We start from the raw sequence: 27,188 nt of genomic DNA, 5'->3' as shown, positions 1-27,188 counted from the left end.
TAAATTGCATAATTTTATTTTAGTTTTCAATAAAAACTTGAAATAAAAATATTAAATTTCATGTTGTGCACTGATTCATAGGGTACATTTTTTACTACATTCCAGTATTGTGTTGTTGTTTATTAAATTTCACATACTTATAGATTATATTACTATATTAAAACAAAGATTAGAAGCATAAAATTTATTTTAAAAATAAAATCAAAATCTGTGAATTTCTAAATTTGAGATTGAAAAATCATGTGATTTGATGATGTCATCATCCCATCCCAATCCATCCAATCCTATGATTTTTCAATCTTTCAAACTTGTATATAGACCTCATTATTATATATATTTCTTATTGTTTGAAGTACTTTTTTAAAATTTATGATTACTAAAGTAATGTCATAGGTGAGAAACCTCTCCCCAACAAACAATATAACATTACTTTGAAAACACAAGTCAATTTAGTGCCAATTTCAGTCACACAAATGGTAGTACTTCAATCAAAATTGGTTGTATTTTGTAATAATTGCCATAAATGTATTTGTCCATTATACCTGTTTTTCTTGTTGCTATTTTGTTTAATAGGTTTGGACCTGGCTTGGTCATCTACTGGTTTGGTTTTATTGAGGAGCTTGACACCAACCAAGACAAGGGAATACTTCTAAAAGATCATATGCCTAAAAATATAAGTTTTATAAATCCATCCTTGTTGATTAAATTATAGAGAAAATGATTGAAAGCTTTAAACTCCATGTACAAAGTTCTATAATATGTTTTAAACTTTGTGTTGTAATTTTAAATAATATTTTGTATTTAAAAACATGATTGTAAGATTATTTCAAAATTAACTAACATGGACTTGCTTAATATTAATAGGAAATTATAAGTTGAAGAAAGAATGATACAAACCTCAAAACAATTGCTGTTTATATTCTTGAGGAAGGTACTTGATGACATAAATCTCAAAAAATTAACAGACTTCTGTTATCATTTTAGGGATGGACAATCTCTTTGAACAAGTAAATTTAAATTGTTTGAAGAGTTTGTCACTGATAATGGTTGAAAAAGTCTCTCTTATTAAATATATTACTGATATAAAAGTTCATTATTCTTACATAAATCAAAATATATTAGACTGCTTTGAGGTTTAGACATACTACATAAATGATTTTAAAAAAATAACTATTTTCTAGTACATTCTTCATATAAACAAATAATAAATTTGCAATGTTTAAATATATTCAGATGACTTTTATGAAATAAATTTAGTAGATGACAAATGATTTAAATCTGTTATATAATGTAATGATAAATACAGTAGAGCGTCGTTTATCCGAATCAATTGGGGACTGGGGTGGTTCGGATAACTTATTTTTCGGATAACGAATCATGTACGAAAAAATATATTAATTTATCCCATGTTGAAAATTCTCTCCATTGTGTGTTGCTTCGCGTTGAATTTTCGTCGATGTTAAGCCTAACGAAGACTATTGTATCGTTAAAAATTATTTTTTATTTTGTACAAACAAAATAAATTTATTGAAAAATATAAAAACAATAAAAAATTATACTTCAGATGTTAATTTAGTATCAAAAACGTAAAATATTTGAGTAGCCCAAGAAATAGCTGAAGATTGCAGCGCCACAGCACTAGAGAAAATTTAAATTTGCCGACAGGAATGCTTTCGGATAACCAGCTTTCGGATAAACAACGCTCTACTGTAATACTGTTATGAAATTCAAAAATTGTCTAAATTTAAATTCATGTAATATGAATTTAAATTTAGACAATTTGTAATTTACATGAATTTACATGAATTTGTGTAATTTAAATTCATGTAATATGAATTTAAATTACACAAATTCAGAAGTTTAATGAAGAATATCATAAAACACTTAAAGCTGAAAATAACATAGTAACTCAGTCACCTTTTGTATTTAGTCTAGCAGGTATATTTATTGGAAAAGAATGTTTTTGATCACTTTCAGAGTCCTTCATCAGATTGTTATAAATTTCCATAAATTGAATGCAACATTAATAACATTTTAAAAACATTCTATATGAAATGTGAAAATATTCAAATATAACAATAGAAATTACAAAGTATGTAAAAAAATAATAGCAATAATAAAATATACAGTGGTGCCTCGTATAATGTACTTAATCTGTTCCAGGTGCACGTCCGTTAAGTGAAAAGTCCATTATACGAAAAGCATTTTCCTATAGAAATACATGTTAAAACATATAATTCGTTCCGCAGCATAAAATAACTGTATCATAAAAAAATGAAAATGGCACAGTCACCAATTATGCTGGGTAGTCAGATGTTGTGAGGAGGTGGAGGAACACTTTTTTTCATACATTCATACAGATACAGACTTTTTACACATTGCATAGGTCTCTTTTTATTGTTTTTTAATTGGAGTCAGATTTAGAAGAGGCTACTGGAGCTTTCAGGGTCAACTCCTCTTGTTCCATCCTTTGTTTTTTGACAGCTGGCTTCTTGAAAACATGTCCAAGGTGGTCTGTTTCTCTCTCTTCTTCAACACTTGTCGGAAATGATGGGCAAGGGTGTCATTGTAGAGATCATTGATCCTGTTGACCTCAGCTCTGTTTGGATAATGAGTGTTGGTAAACTCCTGAACACTGATTCATAGGGTACATTTTTTACTACATTCCAGTATTGTGTTGTTGTTTATTAAATTTCACATACTTATAGATTATATTACTATATTAAAACAAAGATTAGAAGCATAAAATTTATTTTAAAAATAAAATCAAAATCTGTGAATTTCTAAATTTGAGATTGAAAAATCATGTGATTTGATGATGTCATCATCCCATCCCAATCCATCCAATCCTATGATTTTTCAATCTTTCAAACTTGTATATAGACCTCATTATTATATATATTTCTTATTGTTTGAAGTACTTTTTTAAAATTTATGATTACTAAAGTAATGTCATAGGTGAGAAACCTCTCCCCAACAAACAATATAACATTACTTTGAAAACACAAGTCAATTTAGTGCCAATTTCAGTCACACAAATGGTAGTACTTCAATCAAAATTGGTTGTATTTTGTAATAATTGCCATAAATGTATTTGTCCATTATACCTGTTTTTCTTGTTGCTATTTTGTTTAATAGGTTTGGACCTGGCTTGGTCATCTACTGGTTTGGTTTTATTGAGGAGCTTGACACCAACCAAGACAAGGGAATACTTCTAAAAGATCATATGCCTAAAAATATAAGTTTTATAAATCCATCCTTGTTGATTAAATTATAGAGAAAATGATNAACAAAAAATTGTAGGATTACTTACCGAGTGTGCACCGTTTGACGTCGCCATTGCTTAAGCTTGTTTTCGTCGCGGAGCAGTGCACCAAACAGCGGCCGCAATTTCCGATAAGTTATTTTTCTGCAAAAACTTCGTTGAACTTTGGAGACATCATTAATATAAATAATTTTTATGGGCGTTGAATAAGAAATGTATAAATTAGTGCTGTATTAGACTTACGGTACCTAATTTACATACTGTACAGATGATAGTAAACTTAATTTACCCGCCTAAACTCTCCGTAGCGTGGCGCTGGATGGCGGAAAGTAGTTCGGCTGCCCAATGACGTTTTACCGAATTATAGGAGTTTTTTTACCAAGTTTGTACGGATACTGTCGCAATTTTTTCACCGTCATATAGGAATCCGAATTATAGGAACCTGTGTTATAGGGGGGATCGACTGTACTAATATATTATAAAAATAGCAGATTGTCATTGTCATTGGCAATGGCAAACGAGTGGAAACATTATTCGCACTTGTTTGCAGCCAGTCCGTTGCTCGAGTCACGTAACAGCCAAACAGAAAGTCCGTTGTTTGCAGCATCTGTTATTCTAGGCGTACGTTATACGAGGTACCACTGTATAATGACGAAATACAGTATAACAATAAAAATTTAAACTATGTATATTTTACATAGCATGACTAGAGATAGGCTAAAAAAAATTAAATGTTGTGACACACATTAATAACTAGAGATTGTGATGACAAAATTTACAACATTGTGCTAAAGTTTGCTTATAGTTGGAGGTAACATATTGCTTGCCATGTTAGTGATAAGTCAGTGTTTTCTTTACTATTAATGCAATTTCCCTTGAGTATTGCTTTATAAATTTTGATGGCTTCTGTTGTTCTTAGCTTTTGTATATTGAAGATGATGTATAGAAACTTAGATTCCTACCAACATGACACCTCAGGTTCACTTGCAAATTGGACTTTGGCAATGCTATAATTCATTTTTGAGATTATGTACAGTACTTATGCTACCTTATTCTGATTATTAATGATCTACTAGTCAAGCTAATGTAGTTAAGGCATCAGTCAAACCTTGTATCTAGTAAGAATTTTATACACACCTGGGACCTATCTCTGTTCTATAGGATCTTTGTTATTAATTTAAAGACTGTTTTGTTTTGTTTATATGCAATATCTTTGTTTAGCAGTTTTAGAGTATACTGTTTGTAGCCTGGGACTGTAATACAGGGTTAGGTAAGTCCAATCTTAGGTTATATGCTGCATATCTGTGCATTTATTGTTGACTATACTAAATTAGCTAGAAGTATATAAATGAATAATGAGCCATGCTTTGTGGCTATGTTTTTAATAAAGTTTATTTCATGCAGTATCTTTATCTAGGAAGCAGTGGATATGAGCACATTTTATAAGAATTTTAAATGTTGCTGTTTTGTAGCTCCTAGCATCATCAGTGTTTGATGGAATGAAAAAAGATTAGTATGGATTTGTACTTGGATTTACAATGAAAAAAAGATTGGTATTGGTACTTGGATTTACAATAAATCCACATGCAGACCCTTCCATTATGTAGTTTGATTTCTAGATTTATATATTGGACTAAGCAGTGGCCAGACTGCTGTTTTCAGTTAAACCACATTTGTTGTTAAAATCTTGTACTGAGGAAGGTCTCTGAAAGTGATCAAAAACAATATTTTTTTCCAATAAATGTACCTGCTAGAATAAGTACAGATGTCTATGAGTTATTAGAAAAACATTTTGTGTTTTGATATGAACAGAAATTTTTCTGTAAAGATGAAATTAATTATTTAGATTTTAAGCAAATACTGGAATTAAAATATTTACATATGTTTAAAAAATTCTTTATGTAATAAGTTAACAAACTCACAAGTCAGTATATTGGTGTTAAAAATCACAATTAAATTAAATGCTTTTAACAGATTCAGCATTTCAACATAAAAATGTTCTCAGGAAACAATCATAGAAATATGAAGTTTTTTGTTCTACAACTGGAAGTTTATGAGGCAACATATAAAATAACTACCAGTAATTGACATAAGATTGCTTTAGGTTTGATCTGCTAAGAAACATGTAAAAATATAAACTTTGTATAAAAAGTCATATTAAAAGGTAAATTTTTCTAATAATTTTGAAACTAGATATCAATAAAGTAAAACATTTTTTGTTAATTACTGGAATTTTGTATACAGTTGCTGTCTACAATTAAAATATACAAAAATTAAAAAAATATACAATTAAAAAATACAAAATTAAATTATAAAAATGAGAAAACACTAAATTTTTTCAACAGTTACAAAATAATACTAAACATATCAAATAGATTTATTATTTATTAATGCAAGATAAACTAGACTGATATTTAAATCTGTAAAGAACTTTTTTTTTAAAACATGACCATCTATTAGTGTGACACTGCTTTTTGCAGGTTTGCACGAGCATTTTTGAAATCCTTGACCACCGAATAATTATTAATTAGTCATGGCTTCTTGCAGAGATATTGATCTTCCTGGTATTTCATCATCATAATCAGTTGACGATTTTTGTAATTCATAACAATGGGACCAATTTTTAATTATTCTGGATTTAATCCTTACTTGTAAACTCCGTTTCTGAAATCAACAATTTTTCCTGTAATATTTTTGGTATCTAAAGGACCACAATCTATTTTTGGTAACATTAAGAAAAACACTTTTTACAATATCTAATAGGGAAAGTTTTGTAGTGGTATCATCAATCAATCATCATCTCTGCAGCCCATTTAACTCCTTTATGCATTTCTATTTTAATTTGTACTCTATATTATGCTCACTTTTGCATATAAAACAGATTATTTTTGACCGTAACCTTTATCGCTTTCAGGCATGAACTGGTTTAAAGCAGGAACTATACTGATGACTCCACTGGACAGATTAGATCAGGTGATATATTTTCATTACTTTGTGGTTATTGTGTTATAAAAGGCGTTTTCACTAATCAAATTATCAGATGTCTGTTGTGAAATATCATATTGAATATTTTCTACATCTTTTATAACTTTGATCACCGTTGGCAAAAAATGCAATGAATTATGCAACAAATGATCTTGCCAACATGGACTTTAAAAATTAATTTTATGTAATAAACTTAATAGCTACTAAAATGATTTATCAAACCATAATTATTTAATTTGAAAGTTGACTAAGATAATTTCTTTAAATCCAAAAATGCTTTTCCCATTTTATGACAAAATTATGTCAACAGGTGATACATATAGAGATAAGTATTGCTGTTCTAGATTGAAACAAATGATGAAATAATTTTTGTAGCCCAAAAAGTAGGCAATGTGCCAAATATTTTACATAAACTAAAATAAGAGTAGCCCATTTTGGCAGTCAAATCTAGCAACGTTGCTTAGCACTCAAGTGATAATCTGAAATAAATACGACAATCTGGCTGTTTATCTAATGCCACATTCTAAAGCAACTAATCTTTTGGCCAGTCGTATTATAAAATGTAAAATGTCATTCAATCTGGCGAGATTTGGTTTAGCCTCTTTGTAAAGTGGATGAATGTCAGTTAGCTTTATTACAAAATGGTGCCATTTAATCAAATGCCTAGATGCTTTGTAAAGTGGCTAATTTAACAATCTGGTTGTAACATATATATTACAGAGGTCATCCTGGCTTTTTTTATAGCCATCTCCAACCCATTTACCAAAATAGAAAGTTATTTACGAAGTTACTTTTTTTGCTGTGACTTTTCGTACCAACCAGAAATGAAAGGATGACTGACAATACAAAAGAAAAAAAAATGCAGTGTTTTTATGATTGAGTTTCTCAAGCAACATTATTTTCATTTATTAATGGTAAAATATTATCAGCTAAGTCCAATACATATTCTTTAATATTCTTTCATCATGTTACTTTTTTTCCATTGGAGTGCTCTCTGGTTATTCACCACTCCAATCACCAGATGATAAAAGCAATTGCCAAATGAGTGTAATTTTTGCAAACTGAATTTTGTCACAGGCAGCATGACCCCTGCATTGTAAGATTTGCCAATCTCTGTTTCAACTGTTTAGACTCTGCATATCTACATCTTTCAAAGAGAATCTATATATATAATCGAGATAGTTGATAATAATAATAAGCACAGAGTTCAAATAGTTAGGAGTTGAAATTTGGTACACAGTTAGAGTATGTCACGAGAACGCACACTAAGAAGGGATTTTTTGAAATTCCTCCCCACGGGGGAGAGGGATAGGATTAAGGCTTACCCTGAAAAACTCTGCTTCTATTGTACTATTTTAGATGCGGTTTTAGTAGGGTACCACGGGGGATGAAAGAAGTGTTAAGAGAAAGTGGCGTGCAAGATTTACAGGTGCAGATGCAATTTTTTGCGATAAATCAAACATATTTTTAGACACTTAAAAATTCTCTAATTAGTCTGGAAACGGGGGCCTAATTCTTGCATTCTGTGAAAACAGGTAAGATTAGCTATAATGTAATTGTCTTAATCTTCGCTATTGTTACTTTTTGCCTGAGCAATGCCGGGCTTATCTGCGAGTTTATTAATAACTGTAAAACTAGTTTGTTTGTTTAACTATTTATATGCCAATGTTCCACAAATGGAATATCAACCTTCTCTATAATTTTGATTACCCATAAAATCTAAGGCTTATTTACTTGAATCAGTATGTAGTATGTTTATTTGTACCTATTTAGTTATTTCACTGATTATGACAATCATTTAATATTTATATGCAGATGCATATAAATATTAAATGATTAAAACACAAAATTTAACTTCCAAAAAGTTAAATTTTGTGTTTGTCTTTGATGCTTGTTTAAATTTTTCTTGCCATTTTTCCTTTTATTCATACCAGGGCAGTATTCTACTTGAGGGCATGTAAGTATTCATATATGTATTGTTCAGCATTATTTGTTGTAGTTGAAATATAAGCTATAGAATTTTGATGTTCCATTTCTAGAACATTGGCATTTGCAGTATTCTCTTTTCACTAACCTAACAATCATCTGGTAATATTTCTCTTGGTATTGCAGGAAACATGTGGACAACTAGTGGAAAATGAATGTATACTTTTGTGTTTTTGTAAAGATAGCTTCTTGTCCTTACAGAATCTACTTTTCATCACCAGTGACAATTTGCCATAGGAAACTTTTTTTTTCTTGGTCTTGCCAACAATGAAAGCCAAATGTTGACATGGTTTGTCATGGCAGATTCTGACAACTGGTATGGCATGTGTGTTTTCTGCACTTTTGAATCTTACCCATCACATTAAGCATGTGGCTTACAGTTGAGTGTACCAAGTGCTTCTGTAACTTTGTGGGTTGTCACAGCTGAGTTTTCATCAAGCAGATCTTGCTGGTCTCCAACAGTCTCCTCAGGGCAATCTGACCTTGGTCAATCATCAACATTGAAAACACCACTAAGGAAGTGTCTGTACCACTTTTCACACATGCATACTGACACAACTACCTCACCATGGGTGTAGCACAAAATTCTTTTAGCTTCAGCTGCTGTCTTTCTTTGGTTAAAAAAAAGAAGCATACAGTGGTGGATTTTTCTGATATTCATCTAAAAAAGAGGACAAAACAATAACTGAATAACTAAAACTCAAAATTTTCCTGCATGCACCAAACTGATGCTAGACAAGTCACACACAAAAGAAAAAGTATGCACAAATTTCAAGATTTTCTTTTTCTATCAGCAAACAAACTTGACCATATGAACTTATGCATATACTCAAAAGTTAATTTTTGTATAAACCCAATATGATTGAATTATAAATTATTACTTGGATATCTGATATTGCAATTCATAATCCATTATAAACTTAGGCTAAGGTAAAAAATATTTTAAATCTCATTTGTATTCTGAGACTTAATATGGTGTTTTTCAAGTTGTTAAAAATTTTTCATTTCTTTTGAGATTCTATATTGAAAATATAAGTTATCTTTATTCTTTCCAGAATAAAACAAAATAAATAAATAAATAAGATTTCTCATTGATAATTAAAATTTTTGAAATTATTTGGTAACAATAAAATATTGACACACAACATATGTCAATGTTTAATTTCCATGACTAGTTCTTTTTTCATATCTATTTTTATTTTAACTATGACAATATGAATGTATTCACACAGATACCCAAAAGCATTAAAGAAGAGTCTCATCAAACCTGATACCTCTGATGAAAAGGGCACACACAAAATTCAGATTAAGTTTTATAACTTAATAAATCATAATATATTCCCATGTCACTGTCAAGATATCAATTCTTTCCTGAAATATTTAATAAAAAGTATATTAAAGATATGATATTTTTGTTGAATTTAGTGTATCATTTAATAGTAACTATAAGATTATTGAAATATAATTTCATAGTTAATGTTCAAAAGTTAAGTAAATTCATTCATTAACCAAATAACTTAGAATTTAGTTGTTTTCTATCATTACATAAATTAAATCATATGTTTTATCAATAATAATATCCAAATATCACATCAATTCTTTTATGCTTTGTTTTCTGTAAAAAGTATAAACAAAATGATAAATACATAATATAGAATTTTATCAAAAAACTTTTGTCTTTTAACAGATTAATTGCTAAATGATATTATATCAAGTCATTTAAAAAAAAACTTTAACAATACCAATTCTCTATTCAAATTGAAATAAATTTACAGCATTGGCTCTCAAAGTTATCAATTTGTGTATCACTTAAACAGTCTCAGGTGAACTGCAGACACTTAAGCCCCCTTACACTTATCCTATAAATATCACCTTAGATGATGATAAACAAAGTATTTTAGCACACAATCTATCTGGTAACTTAATGTTGCCATTCTTTTTATCATTTCTCAGTAACCAGAATGACAACCAGATAGCTACCTCCGGCATTTACTCTATACCAATCAAAGACTGTCGCTTTGATTCAGATAGTGTTTATATAGGTGCTACTTTGAGAAGCTTGAAACAAAGAATCAAAGAACATAAATACTCTATTAGAAAGAACAATGCTAGCACCGTTTTAGCATCTTATGCCAACCAGCAAGGAGTTGAGGTTATATGGGACCAAGCTTCCATCATTAGACCCACGTCTAACAAGCACTCCATCAAACATCTCGAAAAGCTTGAGACTTATAAAGCCCAAGGGAAAACTTGTATCAATCATAGGAAAGCCCACTCTCTATCTACATGATGGAAACCATTCTATGAAGATAAACTGTAATTTTTTACGAAACATTAATTTTTAATAGGAAACTGTTGAGCTCTTTATTTTTATTTATTTTTTATATTCTTATATCCCTATTATTATATTCATTCCGTTACGCGCTCATCGTTACAAACGCATGCGCAGTTATTATTTTTTCGTAATTTTAATTTATCTTCTATTTCTTTAATGTTCTTTTTACTTTATCATTTAACTGATGAAGATTGTTAAAGATGATCGAAAACGTTTTTATGATATTATATTATTTGCTGGAATATTTAAAAAAGGTGATAATTTTGATTAATTCTTTCTAGTTCCAGTACAAGTTAATATTTTTATTCTAAAATGAACAAATTCACTTGTTAAATAAATTAAGAACATTCTTAACTGTTCTCTTCTAAAGAAGTATTAACTATAAGTAATTAAAATAAAAATTCTCAATTAGAAATAATTATTTAGGTAGCAATATACTTTTTTGAAGTATCTGAGTCTATTCGGATTGTTATTAAAAATAATAACAACAATAATAGATCAAATATGGGTAAGAAAAGTAGCAATTTTATTTACAATATAAAATCTTAAACTATATCATCATTGAACATACATACATCCAGAATACAAAAACTATGATACAAGTTATCAATCAAATTGCTGAATTTTTCATATGCTAATTTTAAATTTAGTTTATAACTAATAAAAGTTGCCAAAATTTATCTCATAAGAACAAATTCTCACATAATGACAGCTTTGCCTATCTCTAAATCAAATTTCATTCATTAAAAATTAATCAATGAAAAAAATCTTTAGTTTTAGTTATTATCAATATGCTTCATTGTTCTCTTACTTAAATACATTTTCTCAACAGATTAATAATTTTATTTTTAAATCTTGTTACTTGTATAAACTCCAATAGAAATAAAGTTTTGACTTTTTCAAAATTGAAAAATACAGCATTTTGTTATAAGGAACATACAGTCGATCCCCCTATAAGATCATTGATTTTTCCGTTTTATCTGAATTACACGTTGTACGAGTCACTTAGATTTTACAAATATGTGAGCCGTTCACAGCCCGGCACACGTATTTGTAAAATCTAAGTGACTCGTACAACATGTAATTCAGATAAAACGAAAAAATCAATGATCTTATAGGGGGATCGACTGTAATTTTCTACATAAGAATCAGATTAAACAGCAACTGAATTATTATTGAAACATTTAAAATCAAATAATTGCAAAATTTCATTGTGAAAATTGCAAACTGAAAACAGGGTTATACCCTCAAATTATAAGGTATTCAGAAAAAAATATGCACAAATTTCAATGTGTTCGTGGATTCACAACACGTGAATGAGTAGAACGAATTTGTAACTTAAAACACAAGTTGTTTGCTTTCAATTGATATGGTATTATATATGAACAGTAGAACTCCAATTATTTGAGGTAATGTGGACCAAGGCTAACTTGGATAAAATAGATGGCCTTTAGCCATTACAGATAAAGAGAACTACCATATCTTTTACATTTGTAATTTTTTAAAGCTTTTTTTATATCTTAGTTAATTCAATTGTATATAAGAACAACAATTTTAAGAATAAAAATGTGTATAACAACTGCTACTTTACAACTGGTTAGAAATATAAATTAATAAACACTCAATAACCTAATAAACCAGCAACAATATTTTAAAGTGCAAACATTTTCACCCGTGTTGAACGGACATCATCAGGCAACAAACTCTTGAGAAAACACTGGGAATTACCAAATGTGTGTAGTGGGAAGCAGTGTATGACATAAGTCGAGAGGGGAGAGAACATATGTTTGGTAATCCCATGTTTTCTCAACAGTTTGTTGCCTCATGATGCCTGCTCAACACAGGCAAAATTTTGAACTTTCTTTAAAATATTGTTGCTGGTTTATTAGGTTATTGAAGTGTTTATTAATTTAAAAATGTGTATTACTGTAGTTAATATTAATATGAATGCTTTCTCACATTGAATTTAAATGATAAAAGATAGCAGAAACAAATCATCTTGCAATATATGTTATTTTAAATTTTCTTTTATGAAACATTTAATTTACAGGTTTGCCTTAGATAATGTGGAACCTCAGATAATTGTGATTCTACTGTAATTACTTTCTTCAGAATTATCAAAATGACTGGAGATAAACAGAACGACAGTTAGCAAGAAATAGAGACTTTTTGTGAGCTTCATTCAAACATGAAAAAAAAAAAAAAAATCAATGTTTCATGACTGTGGTTTAAAATAAAGATGATTTACAAGATCTTCGTTAGACTAGAAAAAGTTCCAACAGCAATATTTTTTTTTTTCTCTCTCTCTCAAAAAAGACACTGTGGCCAGGTTGGCCTTTTACAAGCATCTTAAATTAAAATCAACAAAACCAACAAAAAAGAATAAGTAAAACAAAAACAGGACATGAGCTGAGAAAGAAAATTACATTCTATTTCAAGTCCAAAAATTAACTGAGAACAAATATCACTGTGGCTTAAAGTTTTTTCCTTTTTTTACATTCTTTTTGAAGATTTCATAACTTGATATGTTACATAAATCGTTGCACAGACTATTCCAATAGAAGATTAATTGAAAGATCGGTGCAGATCTCCCCACCTCTAGTTTAACAATTGTGAGACTATATCCACAAATTATATGAGTATCTCGTGTTGATCTGCGATGTTCTCCTATACCAATTCCGAGGAAGCTATTTTCCTTCAGAAAGCCAGCTTCAGACTTACCAAAGACAATAACAGTGCTAGAATTTCATTCTGAGGGGGGCAGAGGTAGGATAAAAATTGATTTAGTGGGATGGCTGTTATATGCACATTTTATCATCAAACAAAGTAATTTTTAAAATTTAGTGATCAATTTTCAGTAACTCAAACTGGATATATGTGAATAAGCACTACACACAAAACCAATATCTGGAGTACAGTGTAGCAGGCATGCTTGGTTGAAATGCTCCTCACCCTGCTTGGGACTGGATGTAGGTTACTAATGCTATGGTGGTAAGCCCTTTAATGATGGAAGTCCAATGTTCTTTGAGGCTCGTGTTTAAAGGTTACCCTGTAGCATCTACATATTCTAAGTTCTGGTGGCTCTGATTCATAATGGGAATAGTATATACTCCAGGATGGAGGTGCATATCTGGATGGTCTTTAATGTTTTGGAGGAGGGTGAAAAAGCCTTCTGAAAGCTAAGTGAAAATTATTATTTCTGGCAATCTTGTAATGGGTGGCCAATCTGTCATGTAACTGCTTTATATGTATGTGTTGTGGGAGAGATTATTGGATGTGCCAGTAATGGCAGAGGAATGAAGACAAATTAGACAATGGTGTTTGCAGAGTAACCATGTCTGGCATACTGGGTGATAGTTTGGAGTAGGGCATGCACTTTTCAAAGCTAATACATGGCACTAGTATTGGGCTTTATGGATATGTTGCTTCCTGTTTCATCTGTCATACTGTGTTTACATTGCTTAAAATTGCTTTTTTACTTATTTAGATATTATTGAAATGGCTGGTTTAATTGCTGTGAACCTGTGTAACACCAATAATAAAAAATGACCAGGTTTGAAATTCACAAATTTTCGAATGACCCAATAAGAGAAAAAAATAAGAAAGGGAAGTAAAGATAAAAACACTAAATCAGTGAATACACTTGGATCAGTATCACACATTTTGATGAAAACAATTACAAAGTTACTAGTATGAGAAAGTTTATAGGATGCTTTCTAATTTATATGTTTTATGAAGTATAAGTAGAATAACTTATTTGATAAAAACTGCATGATGTACATTTGCTTGTTAGTGCTTTTCACAGGTTATATTTGATTACACACATAGTAAATAGCCTTTATCTAAAAATGCAAAAGTTCTTATCAATAAACTAGTTACAAAATACTGTCAGTAGTCAGTATGTTCAACTTTTTCTTTTATCATTAAATTTATAGCCTATTAATACCTCAATCTTAGTATAATGCATTTTTTTATATATTTATAAATAAATAATCGACACACGCTGGAAGAATACAATAATAAACTTTCTACAAACCTATAACCAGCGTGAAATATGTTCAATTGCTTACGCTAACATTTTCGGATCCCACTGGATTTTTCATCAGGCTATGTTCCATTCGTAATGATCCATTAGAATGCCAGCGGTCTTTGGAATGAAATTTCAAATATTGTATTTCGGGTTCCATTCGGAATCACGTGCCTTCCAACTGAAAACTCCAGTTGCTATGTAATGATCTTCTGCTTGTATGTCGCATTATGTATTTTTTACGAATAAATTTGTTTGAGCATGTCGGAAGTCGGAGAAAATGCGTGTAGCTATTTTTAACTTATTATAAATACCAATGTCGTTTTAATTTGAATCTCCCTTCCGTATTAGGGCTTGCCACGCCAAAGATAACGTGATTTCATCTTTGGAATTAATGGGGGTTGATGATTCGTAAGCTTTGCATATTTCTATTTGTTCTAACCATCTGAGTTGTGTATCATATATCACAACATCATATGTCCACATATGACGTTGTGATAAGGAGTTTGGCTCTCGTGAATTCCGCAGATATTTCCAGATCCGATGTATATACAGATAAAGCGGTGGTACTGTACATCTGTTGTGTATAATGTCCTTTTGGCGTTTCTTCCATCTTACTCCAACTGCCCTTTTCGTGGCTCCAATGTATACTAATTCTCTGTCGCATCGATGGTCAGTGAGTGGCACTGCATACACCCCAGGAAGTCTCTCTTGACTCGGCTTGTCTTTCTCATTGCACAGAAGATGGAAAATAGAGGGGCATCTTCTGTATGCTATGCGCACTCCTTGTTGTCTCGCGATTCTACAATATACGGAAGCTAAGATTGGGTTGTATGTGACAGGTATGATGCGCTGTTCATGTTGCATGCTATCTGAATGGAACCCGAAATACGATATTTGAAATTTTGTTCCAAAGACAGCTGGCATTCTAACGGATCGTTACAAATGGAACATAGCCTGATGAAGGATCCAGTGGGATCCGAAAACGTTAGCATAAGCAATTGAACATATTTCACACTGGTTATAGGTTTGTAGAAAGTTTATTATTTTTATAAATTTTTATTGCATTTCTTAATAATGTTTTTTTATAATTATATAAAGTATTATTTATTAATTACATTACGTGTTGCCTACCCTAGATATTCTAAATCTTTTGGCCAATGAGTTGAAACCGACTTTGATATTGAGGGCATGCTTCAAGCTGTTTTCAATTTTGTCTTTGTTGTCGAATTGTGCCTTTGTCATGGATAGCATGACGTTGGATACAAGGCAACTTGTCTACCCATTTTGATTTAATTTATTTAAGACTTTCAAAGAAAACAACCCTGCAAACATATTCCAACTGTAACTAATTGAACAATTTTAGGCTTATCATAAAGAACAAACAATGGCAGCATTCAAAATCAAACCAGAGATTAACATGATGAAGAATAAACTGGCCAAAGTTCCAAATAGTATTGGCCAAATCTCATGTTGAGAATTCATTCTATGATTTGCTGCACTGCTAAACAAGGGGTTCTCAGTACCATGTAGTCTTACAAATTTGTTGTCAAGATGTTATGCTATTCACACCAACATTTTCCATTAAATTTTGAATTTCATTTCATAATAAATGTGCATATTTTTATCTCAATATCCTATTTTCCTATGTTGACTTACACAATTAATATAATTTTAGACTTAACAAAGTTAAAAATTAGATTAACTTATATTCAGTTAAGCTGTTCTCAATTACCTATATCATAGGCAATTGAGAAACAAAAAGTATAAAAATGAAGTTATGGATTACACAAAAAGAATTTAATTTCTGTTTGAGCTGTTTGCTATACACTTTTTCAGAAAATATTATCAGGATTACAATTGGTTAATGAAATTTGTATATTTTAGATAGTAAAATCTCTTTTTACATAACAAAAACAAAATTATATTTTGTTTTATGGCAAAACAAAAATTATACAAAAAACTTTAACTTCCTGACTGCATATTTAATAATATCATTGCTTCACAGATATGGGGAATACTGTTCACATTTGTGGATATTCCAATTATAAATGCTTTTTGCAATAATAAACTTGCAAATTCTTGAACAAGAATAACAAATTCTGGTAAGTGTTTTAAAGCACTATGGACAACGTCTCTATGTTCACTTTCCAAACATTGAAGATATGCCGTTACACACAATCTTGATAAATGTGGTTTTGTTTTAAGATGTTTTATTAAAAGAGTAAAGGCTAAATTTCGACACTGGGAGTTTGAATTTTGGATAAGTCTTTTAAAGTCATCCAGAAAGTAATCTAAAACTTGAACTTTCCGAGTTGCCATATTCTCTAAATCTTGAAGAGCACAACAGACTTCTTCAATGCTATGTCCCATTGATAATTTTGATCCAATGGCTGATAAATGACCCTGATTCCAAGAGCTACCAAGAGGTCCAACTTTTGAAGTACTTGGATCTCTTTCTACATATAGTATATCATGACTCCACTGTTGTAATGCAGTTCCTGTCATTATTGTTCGTAGATTGCTAACTTCAGGATATATTGAAAATAGTTCTTGAAATGATTCTTTTTGATCTTGAACAAGTTTTTGGGCATTCTGAGGATTCATTAAAAAATATTGCTTCAAAAAAAGGAGAAAACGATTTAATAATGATACAAGGTCCCTATTACATGGAGCATGAATCTGAAAAAATTCTATATATAATTTAAAAATCTCATCTAAAGATGTGACATATTGCTGTTTAAAAATGTATGGAGATAGTAATTCTAATAATCCTAAAATGCATGTGAAAAATGTTACATGGTTTCTTGCTCGCGATGCAATATATTCTGTACTTACTCGTCCTCGCAATAATACCGTTAACATTGGCAACTGTCTTAATAATAAAATGGGATGAGCAGATGCAATTTTTCTGCATATAAGATCTAAATCAGTCATATGTTCATAACAATGTTTTGAAGAGTCTGCTGCTGCTAATGAAGTTAATAAAGTATGAGAAATAACATCTAACTTGCTGAAGTTATTTGTTGTCATTTCAATATCTTTGAACAAAGTAGAAATATCAGTTATGTCTCTTATAAGACTAGGAATTTGAAAATACATTTGTAAAAACAGTTGTTGTGCCATTTCTATTTTCAATTTATCTTCAGTCTTTGCTATGATATTCACAAGATGAGACACAGCAGCATTCAATGTATGCTCAAAATTACAACATTTTAGTAACAACTGTAACCTATTCATTATTACTATGTTAGTTTCAAAATTAGGAAGCCTTTGATCTTTTTCAATTGCTTCTTCTATAATATAATCTATAACACAACATATTTGTGCTTCATCAGGAACCAAAACATTTTCAGTGTAATGTTTTGGTGTTTTTTTAACCCTTCCTTGCCATATTTTTGGAATATGCATACATGCCCAAAGAAAATCTAATACTGCTGAAGAATGAAATTTACTTTTTATATTTTCATTTGGACTGAGAACTAAATTAATGCAGTAATGAAGTGTTCTCCAACCTGCTTGGTGAGTAAGTAATGCTAACAAATATGGACGAAAAGGTACAGGAACTTCACTAGTTTTCACATTGTTTTCTTTTCTGAAAAAAAGTAGAGTTTGTTGAAATTCTGGACAGGAAGATATAATTTCTGGTTCCAACTGTTCTATCCAATCTACAAACAAACAAAAAACTGGATCGGATTTAGAAATAGACAATGTATTTTCAATAATTAATTTTGTCATTGCTTCTATTAATACTCGTGTTTCACTTCTCATTACTGATTCTTTGACTAATATTTTCACTGCTTCTTCTAAATAAGCAGGCTTATCTTTAAGTAATGCTTTAAATACTTCAATAATTGAATTTACATCCAACTTATCAGATGATTTTATTTTATTTAACTTTTGTTGCCAATCTTCAATGCATGAAGAATTATCAAAGCTACATAACTTATCAGTAAAATTTTTAATTATTGATAAAAATGATGACTTTTTTGGAGAATGTGATACTATTTGTCTACAAATCCAAAGCAATTTTAAAGTTAATGGGGATGAAACACTAGAGTTTGCTTGAGAAATCAAAACTATTTTAAATAAAGCAGAAGAATAAGAAATTTTATTATGGAGTGCCTGAATAAATGCAATTTTATCTTCACTTCTTAAGATTTGTTCACAAGCTATGATAAATTCTGAAACAGAACTACTGTCTGATTTATTTAATATACACTGTGATAATGCTTTCTGCAGACGTTTGAATAGATCTTGTTGTTGCCTTGATGTAAGGATTCCTGCAGATTTGTCAATAAGAAATAACTGTAACAAAGAATGATGAATAACTTTTGGTGATAGTGGAGTGGGTGGTTTTGGTGGTGCTCTTTGAATAACAGGTGTTTGAGCTGGAAGAGGTGAGCTGTCTTCTAGTTTCACATTATCATCATCTCGATCTAACAATAACTGAGCAAATTTTGTGCCACCTACAGCCCCTCTCTGATGTTGCACTTCGACCAATTGTGACATGTAAGCTTTATCAACAACAACCTGTTCTACAGCTGAGCTATCATATTCCACTGCTAAATCAAGGGTATGAAGAAGTTTACTCATACTACTTACAGGCAATCCAAATGATTGAACAAACAGTACTAACTCATCTGGCTCAAGATCTTTTAGAGCAGCATCTACAAGTATATCAACTGAAGAACGAATCATTCTTAACTTTAACCAGTCTGGTAACAATTGTGCTTCTTCAGATGTATCTACAAGAAATGCTTGGGGAGGATTACAATCAGAAGGAAACCATGTTTGCAATAATTCATAAAACTGACTGGGATTATTAGGTGGGCCATAAGTGAGTAAAATGATCATAGCATGCACAACAAGAATATGCATTGTGGCAGCTTCACCTGTTGACCAATGAACTAAAATATGACCTTGAGATGAAGACCACGAATAAGCTTCTTTCGATGGCTCTTTAGCTTTCCTTAAATATTTTATAAAAATATCAGATATTGCAATGAGAAAAGTATTATTGTTGTTGGCATAATTGAGGTCTTGGGGAAGAATGCAATTAATAATTGGCCGCTCCACAATCAACTGTGCCATATCTAATGCTAAATCAGAAAAATCTTGCAAACTGTCATCTGGAGTGTTCATTGATAAAAAGCAAACATATGCAATAACAGCTGCTGGATCATTTTCAACTTTACAAGCTTGTCTCAAGGCATGACTAATTTGTATTTTAACAGCTTCAAAATGAGGAAGTAGAGGCAAATGTTTCAAAATCCAATTATATTCTCCACTTGCATCTTTATCAAATAAATCATCATCATCAGAACTTGGTGATTTATTAGGTTGAGATAGCAATAAATTTAATGCTTTAACTGAAAGTGATCTAGCACTAAATTGTTGAGAGCTCAGCCTCCTCATGAAATAATCTAGAACTTCACTTGTTGGTAAAGCATCTTCACTTGGATTATGTAAAAGATTTTGTAAAAATTGCAAAAGTTGTTGCTGCTTTTGTTTCTTTCGATTTTTTACTTTTTCACCTTTTTCATTTTTAATTTCATCTTTTGAATCTTCATTATTCTCCAAATTTAATGCACCATTTGAACTTTCATTTAAAAGAAATTCACATAAACATTGAACTGGTAACATATTAAATGAACCCTCACTAGATTCAACTAGTTCAGCAAGCCATGGCATTGAACGTGAAGTTCCTTGTCTATGTATAATATCAAGAAGAAAATCAGGATTTCTACTATGACATAATAAATGCCCTATTTTTAAAGTTTGGTTTAAAGACTTTAATTGTTCCATTACTGCTGCAGGTGGTTTTCTCACTACACCACAAGGATCCATTGTTATTAATTTTGATAATAATAAACTATTGTGCTCAGTAATAGTGACTTTAGTTGACGCTGCTGCAAGATGTATTTCAAATTCTAATATTTTATCACGTTCAAGCTGTGAAATTTGTAATTCTGTATTACACATTTCATCAGCTTTTTCATCCATAGCCATCGTTGGAGGTGGAAATATTATCTGATTTGTTATACACATTTCCATCATGCTCCTAAGGGTAGGGTAATTTTCCCATGCAACTCTACCATAGGTAGAAGGATTATGAGCTACAATTATTAACAACATTATCCATGCTTTCCAATAAAGTTCAGAAATTGCTAGATTTGGTGGATGATATCCCTGTGGAAGGCTGATGTTTTCAGGATGATGATATGCAGAAAGATTAAATAAAGCTTCAAAAATTTCATTTCTTTCAATATGTATAACAGAACTACTGCTGTCCATGTGAACTGAAGCAGCACGCTTAATTAAATGATCAGCTAATTCAATTGTGTCAGCAGCATTAAGAGGATGGTCTCTTGATAAACCTATAATCAATATTCTCATTAGTGTCTCTTCAAGAACTGGTACCTCAGAAGCTAAGCGAAGCATCAACATCCTATCGGATTCTGGAGGCCAATTATCCTTATTACAGTAATGATCTGCTTGTTCCATGAAGAAGGCTTTATGAAAACAATGTACATATTCATTCCTGTTTGGTTTAATCATTTTTGGAACAACTGTATGCATCCAAACAACCACATCTTTTTGAATATTAGCAACTAATGTCTGATAATTCTTTAATATTGCAATATCTTTCTTATCTCCTCTGTTATAAGCAATAGCAGCATCGCGAACTGCAGGACTTATAGCTAATAGAATTGCTAAAGAAATAAGGTCAGTTATAGAAAGAAATAAACGTTCTCTAAGTTGCTGATCTAGTTCCTTATACATCAATTCTTTTCTTTCCTGAAGTAAACCGCAACAGAATGCAGAAAAGTTGAGATCATGACGAACAGTGCGAACTATTTCTCTAAATAAAGCTCTAAGAGCTCTTAAATAATCATCGCGATTAATAAGAAGATCCTGAAAAACTTCGGCTAAAACTTTTGCAGCACGTTTAGATGAATGCTGAAATATTATTCCAAGTAATTGCATATTATTTGGATTACGAGCATTAGATAATTCATTATAAATAGCATGCTTTAACACAGTGCATAAATTTTCACAATGTTGATTTAATAATTCTTTCATGCAAGCAAAAAAATGATTAATGACAGGCTTAGTTTTCAGACGTATTTTTATCAGCAGGCTTATTATATCAACATCATGTTGATTATGTTGACTACAGTTTAAACAAACAGCTAATAACAAATCTTGTGCAGGTCGTGTTAATTTTGGATTCTGAAGCCACATTTCAAGTTTTTGAGCTACCATTAATCTTACTTCACTTATTCCGCACGTAGATACCAATAAACGAATAGTATTACGGGATATCTCCATGGGCTGTCTTCTTGTCAATTGATCATGAAGTACCTCTAAAATATATTTTTCTATACTGTCTTCAATATGCAGATATCTAGGAATAACTACAATGTTTTCTAAATTTTCTCTACATTCTAAGCTCAAACTTGATGAGGATGCTTCATCATCATCTGTACCAATAGTAGGAGGACTTGGACAAGCATCAGGTCGGAAAGAACGTTCAGGAGCGAGCATACTTTTTGGTGGAATCTTAGTATTAAATGCCGTAAGAATATTATCAACAAATCCTTTGCAATCATCATGATCGACCCAAATTCGTTCTCCCAGTGAATCTTCAACATACACTTTAATAAAACTTTCCGGCCATCTACCTTCATCGTGGTGTGATGCCATTAACACATTTGCAGCTAAAATCGAAACCAAATTGTTCCCTTTTGTTTTAAAATTTACGCTAACATCTCGTTTTAATAAACTGCAAAATGCTTCTACCACCATTTTATTTAAAAACAACATAGGCCTGGACTTTGCTAAATACATAAGACTCAAATAAAGAGATGGCTCAGGCTTTGCTCTACTAATCTTCAGATGCTTTACAGATCCCAACAGCATTAATTCCACTTTGTTGTCGTCACCCATATCTTCTGCTTCAAATATTTTATTCAACAGTTCTGACGGATCGACTTCAATGGCTATTGAATCCCACTGGTCAGTTTTTCCCGATTCATGCTTGCCATGACTACTTAATCTTCCTATCGGTGTAATCGGTGGGACCGATGAAAGTTTCTGCTTTTTTGTCGGTATACCGGATGTTGACGACGACGAAGAGCTTTCTCTTTTTCTTTCACTGGATGAACTGGTTGATCCAAGCACTTTTGGAGTTACTTTAGTTTCAGGAGTGTCTGTTCTAGCAGATTTTGTACCCAAAGCAATAAAATCACCTGGAGGAAAAAGCGCTTTTACCTTATTTGGTCCTCGTTTTAAGGCTCCTTTTGTTTTCTCTCTATCCATGTCTTCTTTTCATTCGGTTTTAATTCTAATTTAAAAATTAATAATTTTATTTATTAAATTTTTGTAAAATTGTAATTAATTAATAAAACACAAAAAACTTGCCTATTGAAAATCTGACGTGTCCAATATTTTTAATATATACAATTTAATTCAAATCATCTGTTAATATAGATTTTTCTTATTATAAAACGCAGTCCGAAACGATCTTCCATAACACCACAAACAAAATGACATCATTTAGCCTCTTCTTAGTACTGTTGTAGATTATAGCCTTCTCGGCTTTTTCTCCGATAAGCGGCATTTAGCCTCGTTCACAATCTCCATGATAAAAGTGAGTGGCATAGAATGAGTCATCATCAAATAGACCTTCAATTTAAATTATATTTATCGAATTAATAAATTTTATGACGTAACGATAAAGTGGACTTTATATANAACGATTCATTTATATCTTACATTAATATGGAAAACACTTAATTACTAATTTAAAAAATAATATTAAACTTTAACAAGTAAAATATTATGAAAAGTAAGGCAAAAGTCTTTTCGTAATATTCAAATACTTATTAATATGAGTTTCAAAAGCATAAATAACATTCACAGCATCAACAGCATCTGTATGCAACAGCATAAACAGTATTCTCATAATCAACAACATTAACGTTTTTGTCTATAAGTCCTTTATTGATGCAAATTTTACAGTTTTCTGTGTTTTCTTCTACTGCTACTAAGTTGTCATTTCTCTTTTTCTCATCAATAATTAGTATGAATTAAAACTTAAAGCATGATTCACATAAACTCCGTGAAGTAAATACCTCAATGTTTATTCTGATTCACAAGAATTAATTAGGTTTTAGGTTAAATTTAATATTGATAATTTTAAATTTCGTGGTTATTTATCGTTCTGTAAACCGGCTGTTGAAAGCTTTGATTAAATCTTAATTAAAATATGCACAATTGTGTAATCCTCTGAATTTTTTATTTTCAAAAATAGATGAAAATATCATTAAATAAGAATATAAATTTATTTAATAAATTATGGTGAAATTTTTGCGTTAATATAGGATTAGATTTGAAAATTATAAGTTCCTTTCTATATCATTGAATTAATTATTAAATTTAATTAATTTACGGGCATCATTTTAAAATTCTTAAATGTTTGCCTTAATATAATTTACATCATTTACAATTTAGCATCGTATTTGTTATATTTCTATAAACAATCCTTGTTAAATGATCTTTCCAAGAAATCTGATTCAAAGGTTTCTTGTATCATTTCAAATTAAAGGTAGCCTATTTGTTTGAGATTTAATTTTCTCCTTTGTTTATCGATAAATTAAATAAAATTTTAAATTTCTGAGTACTCGTGTTGCTAGTTATTATCGAAAGACAGACTACGAGAGTAAGTCTTCCTGAAAGGTTTTGGTTCCAGTAGCCATTTTCGCTTGAGACGATATTCGGTTGCGAATTTGATTTATTCGAAGTGAAAAGTCGTAGAAATTGTTTGCTGATACGGTTTAGCTCGTATCTAAAAGAAGAAATATGAGTGATAGAGAGGTGAGTGGAAGTTATTGGTATTTTTTTCATTCGAAATATTGTTTTCTTAGAACAATGGTTTGAGCGTTCTTTTGACCAAAGGAAATGAGTTTATTAATATAATAAAAATGGAACTTTTGTTATTTTATTTTAACTTGCTTATTTATATNAAATAATTTATATTCAAATTACATCATTTCTATAACCAAGGGCGGCGTAAGGCATGGACGACGTGGGCCACCGCCTATGCCTCGCGGTCCGAAGGGCCTCGCGCCTGGAAGGTTTATGCATTACTTAAAAGCCGTGAACGCGACGAAAAAGTTTTACTCGTCATAAAACGATAAATAGTTTGTCAAATTTTTATTCATAAAAATGCAGTTCAACTGCTTTTTATTTTATAAAATCCGTCTTCTTGCGCCACCAGAAGGCCTTTTAAACAATAGGTAGTCTGGTAGCGTTGGTCAGTAGTAGTCCAAATTCGATACGAACGTTTGTTTCTTGAAAATTTGATCACTATTTAAATACAGTATTTACTTTTAATATTACCGATATGTCATCGAAAAGAAAACGTGTTGTATTATCATTAAAAGACAAATTAAAGTATATGCTTCCATTATCCGGATTTTTCCTTATCCGGACTACCTTCATCCCCAATTAGTCCGGATAATCGAGGTTCTACTGTAATTCAATATATTTGTAATAGGAATTTATTATTGTCACGGAATGCCTGTAATGTTCACTAGGGGGCGAATAACGAAAAACCACATAGATTTGAACTGCTACGATAAAACAATAATGTTTAAAATAGTTAAGGTAATATTTTAATATAAAAATAGAAACCTTTCATGCCACGACCAAAGAAATACGCCACTGTGGAGCACCGGATCGCCCACTAGAGGGCGACCCGGGCTACTAGTATAATAATATACTACACTAATAATGGATTTTTTCATAATTTTCGGTTATCCGACTTTTCAATTATCCGACCAACCCGAGTCCCCAATTGAGTCGGATAATCGAGGCTCTGCTGTATAGTCATCATAAATCCTAGAGAACGAAACATGAAAACATCCGTGTTTCTGTGTTGTCTTATTTAGCTGTCTTTAAGTGCTCATTATTGGCGTTTTCCACATTAGTTTTAATATCTGCCATTTGGCATTATTGTCAGCACCACTCGATATTGGTAAATTTAACATAAATCTTTTCTATTATCGCAAAATAATTTTAATAACTGTATTTGTTATTTAACCTTAAAAAATCATTTTATTTTATAATGTCTTAGAGAAACCACATTCACAAATAGAGAGTCTGCAATGTACTGTAAAACATCACCAAATTGTAAATATGTACAGTACATTTACAAGTATGTACTGTACATATGTGTATTCATAAATTTAGATCACTTTTTTTTTCTGTAATATATTAAAAACTAAAATTTGTTTGTAAGCTTAAAATAGATTCTTATTAACCATATATTATTAAAAATGCATTTATAAATAAAATACAGAACTGGGAATGGTTATTTGTGGTTTAGTCTAGTGACAAGTAAATTCAACTTACATTATTTTTCGACTTAAGTTGCCTCTCCTGGAACCAATTACCGACGTAAGGTGAGGTATACCTGTATTCATTTCGTGGTCTTACAAAAAGTATAGACTACTAATTTTGTGGAAATATTAGCTATAGAATAAATGTTTTAATGATTTGGGATTGATGATCGCACTTACATTGCAGTGACCTCAGTGACCACATGACATTCATGCTTGATAAGGAAATTTTCCTTAAGTTGCCTTTTTAAATATTTTGGCAAATGGCATATTTTAAACTTACTTCATTAAATTTAAAATTTAAAAAAAATAGTTGCATTATGTCACTTCTATTACAAATTTTTTAAAAATCTTTCTATAGTGACCATGTGATGTTCTATTTTCCAATTGGAAGTAACAATCTAATGAGTTTGCTATTTAGAAAATGTTATCACTCATAACCTACTGGTACACACAATTCATCTTTGTTTTATCAATGTGAATTAAAGAGAGACACTATTTTGTCAAAAGAAAATAAAGAAAAAGATGTCTAGGGGAAAGAATAAGAGTAAAATTGGTCAGGTAAATTCTAGATCTAAAACAGTAACAACTGAAACTACCGAAGGTCATGAAGTCTGACTTGAACAAATAAGAATGGCTTTGTCAAGTCCTACAGAAACAGCATTATGTCGTTAAGCTTGATTTTAAGCTCTTCTCAATTCTTCAATCTCTACTTTTTTGTGAAAAATATTTCATCATGCTTGACTGGGGAATTTCTAGTGACAGGATGTTATGTTTAAAATCCAAGTTTCATGGGTCATGCTAGGGCTTCTTGTCTGGTATCAACTTAGGACATTTGGGGGACTTAGTCTGTAATGTGTTAGCTTTGTTAAAACAGCCTTGATGAATTGTATTTTAACTGCCCTATTTCCTCAGTTATAATAATTCTAATAGTTTTTTGTTTGTTTGAAGTAGAAGTGCATCTTAGAATTGATAGCATCATATATTCAATGTCAAATGCAACAATCAAGCTATTGTAAGCAGATCACATGATGCTTTATGCACCAATAATAGATTTTTTTTTGGCTATACTGCTCAACAACACTTTAGTTTACATGACATTTACTCATAACAGGCATTTAAGCTTCTTTTTAGTATCTAAAATGTCTTCAAGATGACATGCACATGCATGACCTAAACTGA

General features: G+C 30.8%; 2 protein-coding genes across 4 annotated transcripts in view; one reads left to right on the top strand and one right to left on the bottom strand.

The window, feature by feature from the left end:
* The window catches only part of LOC111640694 (uncharacterized protein C15orf41 homolog), a 37,161-nt gene extending 28,670 nt beyond the window's left edge, over positions 1-8,491 (top strand). For 2 of the 3 annotated variants that reach the window (XM_023386728.1, XM_023386727.1), the window contains exon 11: positions 574-810. In XM_023386728.1, the coding sequence (XP_023242496.1) occupies positions 574-712 (139 nt within the window). In that variant the 3' untranslated portion in view covers positions 713-810. Of the gene's footprint in view, positions 1-573; positions 811-6,179; positions 6,239-8,362 lie in introns of those variants that run through there. The other variant, XM_023386729.1, reaches the window with a different exon arrangement.
* Positions 8,492-16,485: 7,994 nt separating this feature from the next.
* On the bottom strand, positions 16,486-23,206 carry LOC111640693 (integrator complex subunit 1-like). Its single transcript, XM_023386726.1, has 2 exons — positions 23,026-23,206; positions 16,486-22,948 (listed from the first exon to the last, which is right to left on the bottom strand). The coding sequence occupies exon 2, from the start codon at positions 22,921-22,923 to the stop codon at positions 16,564-16,566; it is 6,360 nt and encodes a 2,119-aa protein (XP_023242494.1). The 5' UTR covers positions 22,924-22,948; positions 23,026-23,206; the 3' UTR covers positions 16,486-16,563.
* Positions 23,207-27,188: the final 3,982 nt, after the last annotated feature.

Source organism: Centruroides sculpturatus, unplaced genomic scaffold (genome assembly GCF_000671375.1).
Source record: "Centruroides sculpturatus isolate CEXI.00-Female unplaced genomic scaffold, Cexi_2.0 scaffold1470, whole genome shotgun sequence".
In the NCBI taxonomy this organism is placed as follows: Eukaryota; Metazoa; Arthropoda; class Arachnida; order Scorpiones; family Buthidae; genus Centruroides; species Centruroides sculpturatus.
The sequence above is the reverse complement of the archived record's forward strand: the minus strand, read 5'-3'. Positions and strand labels throughout refer to the sequence as shown.

Bases quoted from the DNA above. Each gene is read 5' to 3' on its own strand.
- LOC111640693 (XM_023386726.1), bottom strand. From the start codon at position 22,923: ATGGATAGAGAGAAAACAAAAGGAGCCTTAAAACGAGGACCAAATAAG.